This window comes from Pezoporus occidentalis, unplaced genomic scaffold (genome assembly GCF_034315485.1).
Source record: "Pezoporus occidentalis ecotype Australia unplaced genomic scaffold, CSIRO_AGI_Poc_V1 ctg9, whole genome shotgun sequence".
NCBI classification, from domain to species: Eukaryota; Metazoa; Chordata; class Aves; order Psittaciformes; family Psittacidae; genus Pezoporus; species Pezoporus occidentalis.
In genome coordinates this window covers 5,168,152-5,185,573 of record NW_026916262.1, presented here as the reverse complement: position 1 = coordinate 5,185,573, position 17,422 = coordinate 5,168,152, and the positions used below count along the sequence as shown (strand labels likewise).

General features: G+C 37.9%; 1 protein-coding gene across 4 annotated transcripts in view; it reads left to right on the top strand.

Moving 5' to 3' along the window:
- The window catches only part of PPP1R9A (protein phosphatase 1 regulatory subunit 9A), a 139,860-nt gene that overhangs the window by 88,363 nt on the left and 34,075 nt on the right, over positions 1–17,422 (top strand). For all 4 annotated transcript variants that reach the window (XM_062604986.1, XM_062604985.1, XM_062604984.1 and 1 more), the window contains exons 6-7: positions 4,387–4,522; positions 12,669–12,824. In XM_062604986.1, coding sequence (XP_062460970.1) covers positions 4,387–4,522; positions 12,669–12,824 — 292 coding nt within the window. The remainder of the gene's footprint in view (positions 1–4,386; positions 4,523–12,668; positions 12,825–17,422) is intronic.

Sequence of the window (17,422 nt, the reverse complement as noted above, 5' to 3'; positions counted from 1 at the left end):
AAGTGATCAAGGACATGACAAAGTTAGCCTGCTTTAAAGTGGGTGGCTTGGGATGGACCAGAGGATCTTCCAACCCAGTTATTCCAACTTAAATTATTGAATGATTCAGAGTCTTTATGACTCTTAAATTTCAAATAATTATGCAGAAGTGTAATGGAAGCTCATAGGTTGTGAATTCCTTATGTCCAGTCAGTGACTTCTGCATCTGAGGCTGATGTCCTTTAAGAGAGCTTGATCTTGTTTGTGAAAACCTGACAAATTCCAGCTCGCATTGCTGTAACTAAATAAGACTGCCTGCTTACAGGTTCACACCACTGTTAGCACTTTGGATTAGTTATATGACCATTAGCCTAATAGAAGCAGCCAGAGTAGATGATTGAAGACATCTTGAAATAAATTAGATAAATTTATTTTCTAAAGTACAAAGAAGCTTTGTGCTTAAAGCTCAGAGGAAATCCAACTGTAAAATCCTCCAAATACAATGGAATTTACTGTGCACTTTTACTGACCAAACTGAATTTTAGGAAAGGTTAGAAGATAAAGTTGTGAATCCTGTTGCCGCAAACCCATTATTCTTTATTTCTTAGGATGAGTCTGCTGTATTCTTACTTGATTTTTCTTCAGTTTAAGGAATCCATGCTAATTATTTTTAACTGAGCACTTAATGCCTGAGGTATTTTCAGGTGAAAGCATCAGCTCTTGTCACTAAAAATCTACACTGTAGAACTTCAGTTCTGTTTCACAGAGTTGGTGCCTTTGTACATTTTTCTAATACAAAAGTTCTGTTCAAAATGGAAATATGTTTTATCAGTTCTTATAATAATGTTTCTGGTTCTCATAGTTGGTAAAAAACTTTTTTGTTTTTACAAGAGGCATAGGTCTGCAGATCCTCATTTAATAAAAGCTGGAAATACTCAGAAAGCCATATATCAGGTGTGCTTTAAAAGCATTAAATCATAACTGCATTGCAGGAGATGTAGGAGTTGCTGCCAATTTCAGTAGACTTCTTTTCTTAGCCACCATTACTGTAGTTTAATTTTCAACTTCTCCAGATTCTTTTAGATCTTTTTAAATCCATGATAGAGTCAAATACTAACAATATTTTTAACTCTGTTTCTGTTTATTTTAACCACCAAAGAGAATATTTCACAGCTGGTAATGCTGCTATGTGTATCTGAATATCAAGGTCAGTTTATGCCTTGCTTTTCTGTGATGTTCTCTCTTCTCTTCTTTTTGTGGACATCAGAAATAATCAGTAGTGGCCTGAGATTTAGTACAGTGACTGCTTGTGGTACAGCATCATAGATTCGCTGGGTTTGTTTTGCAGTTGCTGGCTTTAATAATTAAGGGGAATATTATCACAATGAGGTTTAAAGGCTTCAAAACCCTCATTTGTCTCATATCCAGAAACATGACCAGCTTCTTAAAAATATTACTGCTGATAGAACTTACAATTCTCCATTATAATACTTTTGGCCCTTGAGTCTAATTAATCAAGTCTTAAATGCATGGGCTTAATTTAGTGAGCCAGAGTGATGTGAAATACATAATTAGCCATTTCGTTGAAGTGTGCATATTGTGGTACAGTGCCTGATTTTCTGGTCAGTGAATGACAACCTTACGACTCTTTTTCATATCTAAACACTTCACATTATGATAGTTCTTGTATTTAAAGTTATTCTAGGTGTAAAGATCTAGTTCGTGCTTAGCGTTTTAATAACTGCCTCTGCTTTATGGTTTACTAAGAGACAGATGTTCATCTCTATAAACTTATAATCTATGGCTTATTTTAGTTACAAGTTAAACATGATTATATGTAGCATGGTGTTCTTAAGGTCATGGAACGTGACATGGCTTTTGGTTTAGTTTAGTTTGTAAAAGCTGTAATTGTTGTCAATGGAGTATTCCATTTTACAACTGCAATTCTTTCCCTAGAACTGACATCAGTCATAGATTGAATGCTTCTAAATATTTACTTTTGCTTTGGAAATGTCTCACTTTAAAGTGGTAAACTGTGGGAAAATAAAACATTCCTTGTGTATTTCTCTTCTGGAAGCATTTGCTTTAAACTTTGTCATTGCTTTGAGGCTTTTATTCATCTATCATGTAACAGCTTCAGGTATCATTGAGGAACTTCATTTTGACTTGTGATGCAAGCCTTGAAAATTACAATAGCCTGTGAGTGGTCCGGCATGAGAATAAAAAATCAATAAGTTTTTGCATTTTTACATCCTACCTAATCTTGTTTGTCTGTATGAAAACATTATTTCATTACAGTCTAATGTGTCAAAACCACTCCTAAATAGTCAAGAGTTGCCAGACTTCAGATGCATTACATACTGGGTATTCTAGGTTTTCAGCATACAAAAATAAGTATATGAGGTATTTTGAGTCTTATTTTCTAAGGACGGTGAACTATTAGGCAGTGGGCAGGAGGGGATATGATATTTACACTACTTTGTGTGGTTCCGTAATTTACCATGTAGGTGATCTCCCTCATGAGTTTACAGATGTGATTCTCTTTCTACTGAAATAGTACATGTATAAATAATACACTCATGCATAATGTTGCTTAAAGTGTTCGTTTAAAATAGAAGTTTAATTAGAAGTTTTTTTTTTCCATATTTTCTTCTAATTTGTTTTTTACATTACAGGAGACAAATGCATAGCAAATATGGATTGAATCCTTTTTTACTTCATGTGGTAATATCAAAAGTTCATTGTTCCTCCCAGCTGAGACTGAAAACATGGCTCATTTAATCTTTGTAATACTTGGCTCTAAAATTAAAATTCAGAGGAAACAGGATCCGACTATGAGTCAGTATGCAGAACAGTGAAGGATAGGGGCCATGAAGAAACATTCTTTTTCTTTCAGCCCAAGGTCTTTATCATTATTGAGAATCAATGTCATATTGCATAATAGTAGGATATGAGTGCCAGACCATGATCTGTTTTGATCAGGATTAAAATGCTGATGTTATTTCCTTGATTTAGTTCTAATTTCTGCTGTATTTTCTATAAATGCGTTTAAGCTAAGAGACTTCCTTGCAAATATTTTCAGAGCACTTTGTGTTGTTATATCAAATGCAGTCACTCACTGTCACCTTTCTTATCCTTTTGGAAGTAATTATTGACTTGGGTATTTTGATGATGTTGAAATAATCTCCGAATTGTATTCTGTAGAGTCTGACAAATTGTTTGGCATAGGAAATGGACTCAAGGGTCATCCACTCATGGGAAGCTGGTTTACACATGAATGCCAAATCCCAAATGACTTCAACAGCGATAAGCAGTACTAATGAAAATCATTTTCTTAGATGGGATATAATGCACATTTCTACCTCTCATTCCAATAATAAATTAAATTCACAATTTGAACCAAATGTTGTGGAGACAAATAATCTACCATATGCAGTATCTCAGTGTCATCTTTTTTTTTCAGCTCTGCATAATGCTTTTTTCACCGGTAATTACCTAATTGTCTTTCTAGCCTGCTAAGAAAATATTCCTTCATTTTGATGTCTTTAAATTGTGCTTTTGTTCAGTAGTTTACAGTATGTTGGTACTGTATAATGGGTGTTTATCATTCATACTATAGATAGCAAAATATCTAATTATGGTTATGCCACTGTGCTGAAAAGAATTGTTACAATCCGAGCCAAGTCTGAATTGCAGTTGCTGAAAGCAAGACTAGGAAGCAGTCTTGTACACCCCGACCAAGGAAGAAGCACTTCCCTTGCCTTTTGTTAAGCAAAAAAAAATGTGCTCGCAGTGTTCAGCAATAGCTAACAGTGAAGAAAAACGCTCCTTAGCAACAGAAGTTCATGAAATAAAAGAGGGATTTAAATGCAGCTTAAAATTAGGGAAATAGCGTCTGTCAGATTTAAAAATGTGGAAATAGATTCTCTGTTACAGACAGGAGGAAGGCAAATATAAAAGCTCAGAAACATCTTCTAAGTCAAGATAGAGAAAGAAGTGCACTCTGGTACATAATTCCTTTCACTACAAGCTGCCAGACCTATGTCCATGCTGTTAGGTCTTCTAGGAAGTGTATTGCTCTAAAGGGAATGGAATTGATGATATATTTTTTAAAAATGACCCAGCTCTAGGTCTGTGTCTGTAAAGTTCAGAAAATATTTTTTATTGAAATTTGGAGTGAAGGTTTTAGTAGTGACTGCTTTTTTCACCCTCCTGTAAATACTGTTAATGGCCTGATCCCTCTTTGTCTTGCACGTAGTGCCTTTCTTTTGAATGTCATCCACAGAACACATTTAAAACAATCACAGCTTTGGAGGAAAAGGCCACTCTCTGTACAAGACACAGCTAAATGTCTAGAACTTTGGTAAAACAACAGGGCTAATTTTTTTTTACTACTATTTTGTATAGGTTTGTAATCGGAAGGGAAAAACCAGGACAAGTGAGTGAGGTTGCGCAGCTGATCAGCCAAACTCTAGAACAAGAACGCCGCCAGAGAGAGCTGCTGGAGCAGCATTATGCACAGTATGATGCAGATGATGATGAGGTAACAGACTATTAACACTTCACTATTTCTTCTTTTTTTAATGTTTTATTTTCTGTTCCTAATTCCTTCTTTTTAATTGTCACTCAGAGGTCAGCTTCTGGCCCTCTCCATTACCTCTGCTGCTGATTTTTACAGATTTTGATGGTGAATCTTATTTGAAGAACAAAGTTACTGAGAAGTTTTCCACATGAACTTAAAATACTTGTTTTGTTATGGAAGAGCAAATAGCAAATCGGTCAGTGCTGCTGTAATCATTGCTCTTCCTCTCAAGGCGTATGCTTTTCTGAAATAAGGGAATAAAGTTGGCTTCTGAAACAGTAGTTTTTGTGAAAGCTGGTAAAAGTCACTTCTAACTTTTAAGGGGTTGAGGAAGTTTTAGGCCTTTTTTTTTTTTTTCCTGGAAGAACTTATGTTCTTCTTAATTCAGAACATTAAGAAATACTCCGAGAAATCCAGATAAGAGCCCTCCTTCCACACTCTTGCTTTTTACTTCTGGGTGAACAGATACTCCACGGGATAGATTGATGTTCACAATTAGTGTCTGATGTCCCAGTACAAAGGTTTTGAAACTATCAACTTTATACAGTAAATATTCTATTATTTCTTTCTGTTCTCTGAAAACTCCCAATATACCTAAATACCAAGATACTTGAAAAGATTCATGAGAGAACTTTTTCAGAGACTACTGTCTGTGTTATACCCTCAATTAGCTGCTGGGTTAAGGTAAAAGGCAGGTGTTGTAACAAACCCCTTCCACATAGACCAAACATACCACCTTCATTTTTCATTATCTTACATAATTTTATGCAAATTGCCAGACTCCATGTATTGGTGTGCTTTCATCCTGGGGCAGACTTTGTGTTTTTCTTATGGAAGGAGGCAATAGAGAAGGGATGATGATAGAGAATTTATGCTATGCATTTATTTCAGTTTCATTTTCCATTAGGTACTGAGACAAGGCTTCTAAGCAGTAAAATAGGAAAAGCGATACTCTGGGATAAAATCAGCATACACTCAGAGTTTGAAATACACTGTTGAACTAGCAATTGGTCAGAACAGGTGTCCCAGAAGACTAAGTAAAAGTCCTATCTAGCCCCAGTGGTGCTTTCACTTACTTTAATATTAATAATATTACTGATACTAAAAATAAAAATATTATATGTTTTAAAATAAATCCTGTCATAGGTGCATATTTAATTCATATAAATAAAATCATACTTGTCTGTGTTAGGGATGCATATGTGTATGTGCTGTGCAAAACCATGAAGGCCAGAAAATCCATATCCTCTCTGTTCCTTCCTTAAACCATACAAGCATGCAAGTCTTCTAGCTTCTGTTGAGTCTAGAATTAAAATTAAAAATCTTAACTAATTTCTTGAAGGAATTCTACCAAGAAGAGACAACCCCCTCTAGCCTTTGGGACAAGAGACTTCTCACAACTCATCACAGATTTGGTTTTTTTTCTTTTTGTCGCCTGCCATCCAAGTAAACTCACATAACTTGCACCATTCCCAGGCAATTGATATAATGGAAGCTATAATCTAATGCACATTAGATGCAGTTCAAAAACATTTTGGTCACCACAAGCACTTCTACTCCATTTACTGTCAAATAGGAGCATTACACTTTGTGCTCACCTTGCTCTGTGGGGGCAAACATGGCTGGATTTGTGTTGCTGTACAACACACACCACTGCCAGCCCCGTGTTCTTTGACTCTGGTAGGCAGGGCATCTTTTGGGCAAGAAAATCTCAGTTTACAGTATCTGAATGAATATCCACAAATGTACAAAATCCCCTACTCTTTCAAGTCCATTTCCTCAAGGTGATAGTGATTCTGAGTGCATGAAATTCAGAAATATTTGGATTGCTGAGTGGCGCAGAATTATACAGGAGTTGCTTAGTCTCAGAGCTATCAAACTGTCCTATTCATTTGGAGGCAGCTTTTAAAATATGGTAACATAGATTTCCAGCTACAGAGCTGCATAAATAAACAAGAAAATGATCTTTATTCAACCCTCCATTGAGGCTGTCGAGCCTCAGAGGCTTTACCACAAAGACAGCAATAACATACCAGGTTTCCAGAGCAGGAAATTGATGATCTGTGTTTGTGTCCTGCAGTCACTGCATCTGACTGTGTTTGGTAAGGCTGGTCAAATCACAGGCAGAGAGCATGTGCCAGGCATTTGCAAGACCTAGTGTTTTATTTTGCTGTGCCACCAGCTGGCTGGATTACCTCTGTTTTGAAACTTAGGACAGTCTTCATCATAGCCCAAGCAGGATCTAGCTATTTGAGAAGGATCTGTGTTCTTTAAAATAGCAGCATTATTGAAACAATTTTGACTTCTGAAAGCCAGTGTGCTCTGGACTTGAGTCAGACTCTAAGAAAAACTTGTTAGCCTGCTGTAACTCCTCGTTCTATTTCCTTGCAGGAATGTTACATGACAGTTCTTTGTTGGGGAAGTTTCATACTAATACATATAGTGTTTCCAGAAAGATACATCATTTGCTACATAAGTGATCCCGAAAGAAACATTATTTACTATATAAATGCCCTGCATCCTTGCACTTCAGAGTCTGCTGTTATCATGGGCTGCAGATTTTCACAGGGTTGCAGGATGCTTTCAGATGCTCTTTCATTTAAATCTTTGCAAACAAACAAAAGAACCTTATATAGAACTGACAAACACTAAAGAGATGCCCACAGTGGGCAAAGACAAGCAGGGTAAATGTGCAATAGCTCACAATGTGTTCTTGAGCTCCCACAGAACACACAGAGCCAAGAGTATCACTTATTTCTCAAGTACTACTTAGGGTAGGCAGCGTTGGCATTTCCAGATGAGTTTGTGCTAACTACAGTAAAGCTGGAGAGTATGTTGTTTCAGGTACTGCCCCTAGATAACCTGCTGCAGAGTTTGCTCATCACCAGCTCCTGAAATCCCACATTTTTTTTAATTTATAGTATTCTGTCAGAAAACAAAAAGGCTTTGAAGTAGGTACTATCTTTGTATTTCCTACTTAGTGTATTAAGTATGACCTAAATCTATATCCTTGACAGAAACCTTTGACACCCCTGTGTTAACACAGTGTTCTGGGCACATTTTAGTCAAATTCTGCCATTCCTTGGAATTCTGATTTGAATGTGGTATTATCTTCTCCATGTTCTACAGTGAATGGAAGAAGCCACATAAAGCAGATGACCTGTTACCCTGCAGGCTGCACACTGTTGCAGGATGTGAAATTAGTAATGTATCACAGAATTCTATTCACTCTGTGGCCACAGACAAGCAGTTTTATGCAAGTGACATTTTAATGTATTTTAATATCACTAATAGTAATTTGAATATTTTCTAACTCTTCATTGTTATTTATCAGGATATTCTTAGACCAAAGCAACATTAGAACCACTCAAGAAAATCTTGACACACACGTTGCAATTTGTTTGAACATCTAACCCCAAAGAATACATTTGTTAAACAAAATCTCTCAGAGAGTACTTTTCCAACATCATTAATATGAAGCGCTCTTGTAAAAGCGATGGTTGATATAATTTTTACCACTATATTAAGTAAAAGCCATGAAAAAAATCGAATGAAGATGCAGGCTTGAGTTATTTCTGTAGTTCTTGCAGTGGTGTTCCCTGATTTTGGAGAGTTTCAGCACAAACAAAACATTTATCTTGATGCAGTCTTTGTTATGGTGATTTGGGGGAGGTCTGTCTGCATTATTCTGACTGGTGCTGGTGCTCATTCTTTCCGCTTGGGTGTGTTAGGCCCATTTCAAGAATTTACAAGGCAGCTAAACAATGTGAGTTACCCATTTTGCTTTTAAAGTGGGGAATTGCATTTTGTGCTAATAAAGATAATTTCATGCTATTAGCTGTAATAGCATATAGGAAAATTGAATGGCTAATAACAGAAGTTATTGCTGTGGGTTGGATGAGCTTAAGCCCTAGGTACTACTGAAAGGAGAAATAGATCTTTTGCATGTATGAATTTTGTTCACCAATACAGACTGAAGAGTCCGAGGTTTTCCTTCAGGAGCATGTAAGTTTTCACTGACTTTCGAGTAAAAAAAGTGTTACTGTTGTTGTCACCCGAGAAAGCAAAATGTATTGCAAGGAACCTCAGGCAGCTACAATAACAACTCACCTCACAAGGCTTTGTTGTTTCGAAACAAAATAACTCTTGTCTGTGCCTTGCTGCTCCTAGTAAAACACTGACCTTCCCATTCTAAGCTTACTGGTGCAGGGTGTGAGCAACCTTTTCGTAGTTTCTGGTGAAACAAAAGTCAGCAGAGAACTTTTTCAGGGAAAGCGTGTTTCATGTAGTTTATGACATACATTTCCTTAAAGCACAGACTGGTTCTTTTGAACCTGTAATTTGTCTTTCATGTGATTGCAAGATCAGATCGCTTTCTTTTGAAAATGAGAGCAAAAGTCCCATTTATTTCCGTGTTCTGTAATGTGTTTGTGTAATCCTGCTGTCTTGTTTACCTGAGCAAACTGCAGTGCTTTGCTTTGATGACTACTTTTTGCATTAATTGAAGCAAAAATGACTGTGCCCACGGACACACATTATGTACAATTTGAAGCAAGATTTTCCTTTGTGTTCATTTTTGGCTGCCTGATGACTGTCTTCAAACAGTTGGGCTCTGGAGGCCAGGAGAGTATTGCCGGCTCTTGAATTTTTCCCCAGTATAACCTATTCCTTCATATGTGTTTGGTTTTCTTTTTGTATGCTGTACTTTTCTTTAGTGTAAGTCTTTGGAGGGATCATAGAATCATAGAATAGTTAGGGTTGGAAAGGACCTTAGGATCATCAAGTTCCAACCCCCCTGCCATGGGCAGGAACACCTCACACTAAACCGTGTCACCCAAGGCTCTGTCCAGCCTGGCCTTGAACACTACCAGGGATGGAGCATTCACAACTTCCCTGGGCATCCCATTCCAGTGCCTCACCACCCTAACAGTAAAGAACTTCCTGCTTATATCCAATCTAAACTTCCCCTGTTTAAGTTTGAACCCGTTACCCCTTGTTCTATCACTACAGTCTCTAATGAAGAGTCCCTCCCCAGCACCCCTATAGCCCCCCCTTCAGATACTGGAAGGCTGCTATGAGGTCTCCACGCAGCCTTCTCTTCTCCAGGCTGAACAGCCCCAACTTCCTCAGCCTGTCTTCATACAGGAGGTGCTCCAGTCCCCTGATCATCCTCGTGACCCTCCTCTGGACTTGTTCCAACAGTTCCATGTCCTTTTTATGTTGAGGACACCAGAACTGCACACAATACTCCAAGTGAGGTTTCATGAGAGCAGAGTAGAGGGGCAGGATCACCTCCTTTGACCTGCTGGTCACGCTCCTTTTGATGCAGCCCAGGATACGGTTGGCTTTCTGGGCTGTGAGTGCACACTGAAGCCACCTCATGTTCATTTTCTCATTGACCAGCACCCCCAAGTCCTTCTCTTTAGGGCTGCTCTGAATCTCTTCTCTGCCCAACCTGTAGCTGTGCCTGGGATTGCTCCAACCCAGGTGTAGGACCTTGCACTTGTCATGGTTAAACTTCATGAGGCTGGCATCAGCCCACCTCACAAGCATGTCAAGGTCCCTCTGGATGGCATTCCTTCCCTCCAGTGTATCAACCGAACCACACAGCTTGGTGCCATCGGCAAACTTGCTGAAGGCGCACTCAATCCCACTGTCCGTGTCACTGACAAAGACGTTGAACAGTTTTAACTAAATTCATCTGATTTATTTTTTTACCAAAAGTGGAAAATCTAATTAGAATTTTTAATTATATTAATATATTCCTTTTAAATGCACATATAGCTGATCTTGTTTTTTTACATAAGCCGGGTATAAGTTTGCTAGTTAATGACCCTATTTTGCCTGCTCTCGCATACTTCAGAGATTTCCTTGCCACTGCTGATGGACCTGCCAAGATGATTTTTTTCATGTAGAAATGATAGTTGTGTACCACCTAAATAGGTTGTTTTTTTTCAGAGAAGTGACTAAAATTGGCAGTACATGGATTGGGCTAGTATTTTGTCCCCACAGTAATTCATTTCATTGAAATCTCACTGGGATTTTTGAGTTAGTTGTTCCGCTTTTCACCGCCCTGATGGTGTGTGAAGACCATCAGTGATACGTGCTCCTGGAAAAATTCAGGAGAGTTAGCAGCCTAATTTTCCATTTAGACAGTAACTGCATATAGCCATGGGAAATAAAATAGGAACAGAAGTTACTACAAGTGTAGCATAACAGAAGAAATTTGTGTGTGTGAGATCTACACATACCGAATGATCAATTTAATTTCAGTGTTTAGTTGTACGCTAACATGCCTGAAAACTCCAGTGAGGTGGATTGTGTGTTCTTTTGCTTCTGTTTCAAATAAGGAAAGAAGAAGCAAAATCAGCTGTTAACTTTTTTTTTTTTGCTGAAGACTACTCAGGCTCTTAGTTTTGGTAGATGTGAAGTATGTAAAATAAATTGTAACTGTATATTTCATTGGAGAATATAGAATAGAGATAGAGATAGCTGTCCTAAGAAGTGGCTCACCTTAACAGTGATGTTTATATATGGAAGTTGTGCATGTTGGTGACTTCCTTCTTTTTGATGGTTCTTTTAACATCAGAAGATTTTACTAACTCATTCTGTGCTTTCTGTGCGGTTTGCCTTTCTTTGCTTTTTCAAACTTTAGTGAGGAGAATATAGATTTTTCATGATCTCTAAAGGTCCCTTCCAACCCAAACTGTTTATGATTTATATGCTATTTGTCCAAGAAATGGTGCTGGTTTATTGCAAGTATACCATCCTATTGGGTGCATACATATAACTTTTCTATGTGTACTTGTGCACCTGGGCTTACATGCTTCCATGCACTGCTTTTTAGTTGGGGGAGATTCACATAAGTCTAAACAACAGCTGGGAAACTAAATTAAGGTAGGAAGTTGAGATTCAAACTGTTTCTCGGACATTTGAGTTCTTAAATGTTGTTTTTAAAAGTTCTTCTGACAAAAAATGACACTAATAGATAATCCTGGTGCTATTGGGAATATACTTCTGATAACGATACTACGTCTCATCTTGGGAACTGAAACAAAAACTTGAGTAGCTTTGTCAAATTTTGGTGTTGTTACTGTCTAAACATGAGAAGGACTGCACCCCTTTCCCCCGCCCTTCCTTTTCCATGTATTTATTGAGTCCCAAGCTTTATAAATCCAGATGTGGCCCTGAGGGAAGTGTTTGCTTTATACTATTTTTGCACAGCCAGCAGGCTGTTTCTGATCTGTACATGATGTACTCTGGCTTCCAGAGGGAGCCCTGCTGAAGTGAAGTGGTACCCAGCCACATTCGGCATGGGCAGAGATGAGCACAGGTGTCTGTGCAAATGATTGTCTAGGCAACTTGGGGAATAATATTGCAGGCTTTTTCTTTTCAATATTATTTTTTATTTTATCTTGAGATACTGATTTTAAATTATGATTTTTTTAAATCCTGTTTTGTCAACAAATTGTTCACATCTCATGGTTTAGTAGCCCAAGAAACACCTGTTTGCTGTTTAAAACTAGCTAGAAGCAGCTCCTTATTCAGCTTAAAAATTCGGTAAAAACTGACATCAGTCTCTGAACTTATCTCTGGCACTCAAGTTTCTTTTTCCTGCTGTTGTCTGTGAGAATGTGACTTTTCTATTGTTGATTTGTTTATAAAGAACAAACCAGTTGATTTTCAAATTCACCATGGGGTATCACTGAAGAGTTACTTCCTCCAAACTGCAAAAGACTAATCAAGATCAATGTCAGTCCTGCTCTGCTTTTATTTCTGTTTGGAAAAGATTCATTGCTAACTCTGAGATGAATTTGGAGAGGTCTTCCTGTGGAAAATAGGCCTCACTTGTAAAAGGGTGAAAACCATTGAATACAGAGACAGTCATGCTTAAGACCCTGTCTTCTCTCTCTTAGTATTCTGAAATAACTACTGTGGAGTTGTATTTTGTCTGGTAGAATTCATAAGCACTGGGATTATAGCCAGAGAAATAGATAACCTTTTTTGTATGCAGTGTACTGTGTTTGCACGGTAGCTTAATTACTTTTTGAACAGTCTCTGCTTAATAAGAGGATAACTGGAATTTCTTAAATGCTATAAAATTAAGACAGGGGAATATGCCACAGATGAAGAAGATGACGACATGGGACCTGTCCTTCCAGGAGGTGACATGGCTATTGAAGTGTTCGATCTCCCTGAAAATGATGACATGTTCTCCCCGAGTGATGTGGACACCAGCAAGCTTGCTCACAAATTCAAAGAGGTAAGCTGTGGATCAGAAAATATTCCTGAAATATCTCACTGGAATTAGATTTCTAGTTATCCCATTGCTCAGTGCTTGTCTTTTCTCTTGAAAATGAGAGTTGATTTCTAGCTGTTCGTATACTCAGTACTTTTGAATGACTTCAAAAGTTCTGCTTAAAAGAAATGGAACTGTTCAGATTTTTTTAGCATCAGATTTCAGGTGACTACTGTGTTGATGGAGGGTAATTTATAATTAGTTTTCGGTAGAGAAGTTAGTCTGCCTTCAGCACTTAGTTTGCATTTTGTGACCAGGAAGACAGAGTACAAGTTAATTCACTGTTCACAGACTGCTGCTTTTGGAGTGTTTTTTTTTTTTTTTGTTATTTGTTTGGTTTTTTTGTTTGTTTGTTTTTTTTCTTTTTTCTTGTTTTGTAAGATTCCAGTCAAAAGTGATCAGGAAAACCAAAGATCAAATCTAAATTTCAGTGAAAAGGGACATGTGGAGCTCATCCTGTACCATTACGTAGCGACTCGTCAGTGTACAACAGCATCATATGTTTGGCCATGTGTTTAGAAAGATGCTGTATTGGGGAAGCTGGCATATTTCAAGCTGGTGTTTTATTAAATTCTGTGCTTACAGAGTTTGTATAGCATCCACTGGTACTGTCTGGAGCTTGAGTCACTGGTGTTCATTGCAGTCGTTGAATTCATATAACTTAACATGACAAAGTACTGAGAAATATTTCTTCCATATTTTAGGTTGTGCTTTTGATGTGCTTTATTTGTGAGCTTTCCTGAATTCTGATGCAAATAAAGACATGAAGCAGTTGGCTTTTTCTAAGCCCACAGTGCTGAGCTGGGTAATGACAACAAAGAACATTTTAAATACAGGAATATGGAAAGTATCCAGAACCTAATAGGAGATTTGAGCAGCAGAACCTTTGCCCATTTTATCCTTCTTCCCCTGTCCTCCCCCCTTCCCTCCATTCAAACCAGATATTTTATCTTCTGTGAGTATATCTTACTCTCTAGTGGGAGTAATGTATGAAAAGGAATCAGTCAATGAGCAACCAGTCTTAACCCTTTTCTGCAGATACCTTTTGCAGCCTTTGGATGCATACTGTTATTCATTGTTGTTTCCTGAAAGGTTTTTTATTTTACCAATAATTTTCTCGCTCTGTATTTCAAGTTCCAGGCTCTTAAGCAAATTAGCAGAACAATTAACTTCATTTTCTAATACTGTGCATCATACATAGTGATACTTTCTCAAACACTACCATTCTGATTATGCCAGTGTACCAGGGCTCTGCAAACCATAGATACAGTGATGGGCAGAACCCTCACCTTTGACTAGATTACCTGTCAAACTATGCCTGAATAGAGTTTCCATCACCTTGGGCTGTTGCCATATTTCAGCATGTCCAAACTGTCTTGAAGCTCTTTTGCTGACCTGTCTTATGTAATGGCCTAAAACCTGGTGTAGAGATCAGGTGGAGGGAGTTTGGGTCCTGCAAGTCAAGTGCAGACAAGAGCCTGAGAACATAAAACGCTGCTGCAGAAGAGCAGACTTCTTCAGTAACCCACACAGTTACTGCTGTTAGGAATATGCCACTTTTGTTTCAGTAACTGTATTTAACAGTACACAGCTGCATTTTGTTGGCTGCTACAGAGTGAGAGTGTGTATTTTTCTTGGTATTTGCCCCAAATTCTTTCAACACTAGAGGACTTGTTCATGATCACGCTGCAAAAGCCCACACAGTGTTTTCTGGAATTGTATTTAAAGAATAACTGTTCTTCCGTGTTCTTACTCCAGAGATTAAGGAAAGTATTAAACAAGTGGGTTGGACATAATCTTTACGCATAATAGTTTGACCTAATTAGTTGAATTCAGTCTTTGCAATGAAAAACGTGCTCACATGCTCTGAGAGCTCGCTTGTTTGAAATGCCTTGGTTCTGGAATGAAAGTCAAAAGAGAGATGGGCTTTTCTGGGTGTCATGGTTTAAGCAGCCCAGGACACGGGTGAATTGCAGTACTTCTGCAAGTCTTGTTTTCCTGGCTTTAAAACCAGAAAATGGGCCTAATTTTTTCCCTAACTGCTTTGAGAGAAAGAGCTAGAAGCTTTATTTCATCTGTGATGTTTGAAGAGAGACAAGATCTGTGGGGAGAAGGGACATCATATATAAGAATTAAGTGTTACATTTCATATCGTAATGAAATATATGAAAAATGGATTATTATGCAAAAATATGTAATGAATACATTAAAATTGCCATGGAGATTATTAAATTCCATTGAGTTCTTTTTTTCCCAGTGTACTCTGGATATATTAACATTTGCTAGCTTTACTTTCCATCCTACCTTTTGGTCTTAGGTGAATTCAGTTAATTTTCTCTATTTTTATATGATTTTCTCAATTTTTTATAAAACGTTTTATAGTGCTGAAAAAAATTAGTCAGCTTTTCAATATATATTTCAGAAGGAAATGTGCCAAAAATGAGTCAAAATGTCTTCGTTAAAATGAAGCTTCATTCACTTTGATTTCAGCTTCGTTGACTAAACCCCATAACAATACAAAAGAGTAACTGCCAAGAATTTGTCGTGTGGGACATGGAGTAAGGTATTTCTGCACCCCTATTAGTAAACTTGATTGAAAATTTTTAATTATAGTGCCCAGATTTGATTGCCAAACAGTTGACCTTGCCTGTTGTTCAGTCTAACCAATAAATGTGTTAGTATCATGCAAGCATAATTAGTTCTTTAAAAAAGGAAAAGAAGAAAGTAGATGACCAGCTACACGTTTGTCTGTTCAGCGGGGAAGTGTCTTTTTTCTTCTGCCTCAGTGGGATCTGCTCTGCTGTGCACTGATTCAATGATCTGACTGGGTGCTCAGTATTCATTTTTTAACTTAATAACAGAGTATAAAAATAACTGTTAAAACCATCTGTACCTGAGCAGATTGTCATTTATGCAACAATTTGGAGATTATTTGTATGTAATAATAAGTGTTTAAGTGCTGCTTATGGGGGTGTGGGCTTTTAGAAGAGATGGGAATGGATTGTAAGCAGGTAGCCTGAGGCTCTGAGTCTTGGCTTTTTGATTTCATTATTAACTCTGCAAAGGGCAAAGTCTAGCTCATCCATCCTTCCCCTGATTTCATCTCACTCCAATACAATGAGGTAGCAGAATTAAGGCCTGGGCACTTTATACACACCATACATTTTGAGATGATTCTTTCGTAATTTTTCACTACCAACAGAAATGGAATGTTAGGAGAAAATAGTCCTCAGCTCTGAAAATTGTCGATCAGAGGTTGGAATGAGGGAGCTCAAAAATTGCAAGTAACCTCTTGCAAATGTTCATCGAAGTATCTCCTTAGTTTCCTCTACTGTGTTTAGTTAGTTACAGAAATGTATATATCCTTCTTGGCTTCCCGGTCTACTGGGTGGAGTAGCACCACCACCCACTTCTTGCCATTAACACCACTCAATGACTGGCTTCATTTGAAAAGAAATCTTGTATCTACCCTCACTGAGCATGTGAAGATTGATAGAAATCTTCAATGCAAAGTCAAAAAATGAGTGTAAATAGCAGATGATCCTGGGGACTAGAAGTTCTTATAGTCTCCTCTGGAGACAGTGTTCCTAAACTGTTCCTGAGGTGGAACTGGTTGTATCAGTGTCTCCTTAATTCCTTCCAGCATAAATTCAGTAATTCTCCACAAGAAAGGACTAGGTTTATTCACTAGCTCAGGTAAGACTGACTTGCAAACCTGACTGCATCTGAGAATGGGCATTTCACATGCCACAAGAAGTGCATGCAAGAGGCTCCATGAAAAGGGAATTCCAAAATCAGCTTTGCTTTTCTCAAAGATTCCTTTATTGATCAGTTCTGTGATGGCTCCTGCTATTTTGAAAATTACTCTTCTCCTGCAGAAGAACTTCTCTTTTGAATTATTTGTATGTTTTTTCACTAACAGCCTGGTTTTCAAGAACATGACCATTGCTTCACCACAGATGATAACTTCTGGTTCAGTACAGCTGCCTCACATACTCCATTAGCTCAATATACACTATTCCCAAAGGCTCCCGTTAGTCTTGTAAAAGAAGTAACCCCCACGTAAAGCATGTGTTTGCATAGCTATTCCTGGTATTCATAAATAATGGACAAAGACTTTGTCACTGACAGCTAAGGCTGTAATTCAGGTTTTGCCCTTGCCATCAACTCCTTACCCAACAACACCCAAAGTCACTGATTCAGATTAAACAGTGTATTAGATAATGGTTTTGAGGCCTGTCAGAAGTTTGTCCATGCTGCCTGCTTTAAAAAATAGAGCAGCAGGGATTTGGGTGCAGAGCAGGATTGGGTGCATGTGCATCTTCATTTCCACTTGTATTAGGGTTATGCTGTGGTCTGATTTGTTCTTCAGAGTGTTCTTGAAGGCTGTGAATGCAGACCTTTGGGGTAAAACTAAAGATTTCGGCTTTTCCTAATACATACAAAGAGCTAAGGAGTATTCGCTCCACAGGATCAGGTTAATGTAGGTTAGTCCAAAAGAAATTCCCCTGGAAAGTGTGCAGGTGGATGCGAAGTCCTCAAAACTGACCCTTTCACTGTAC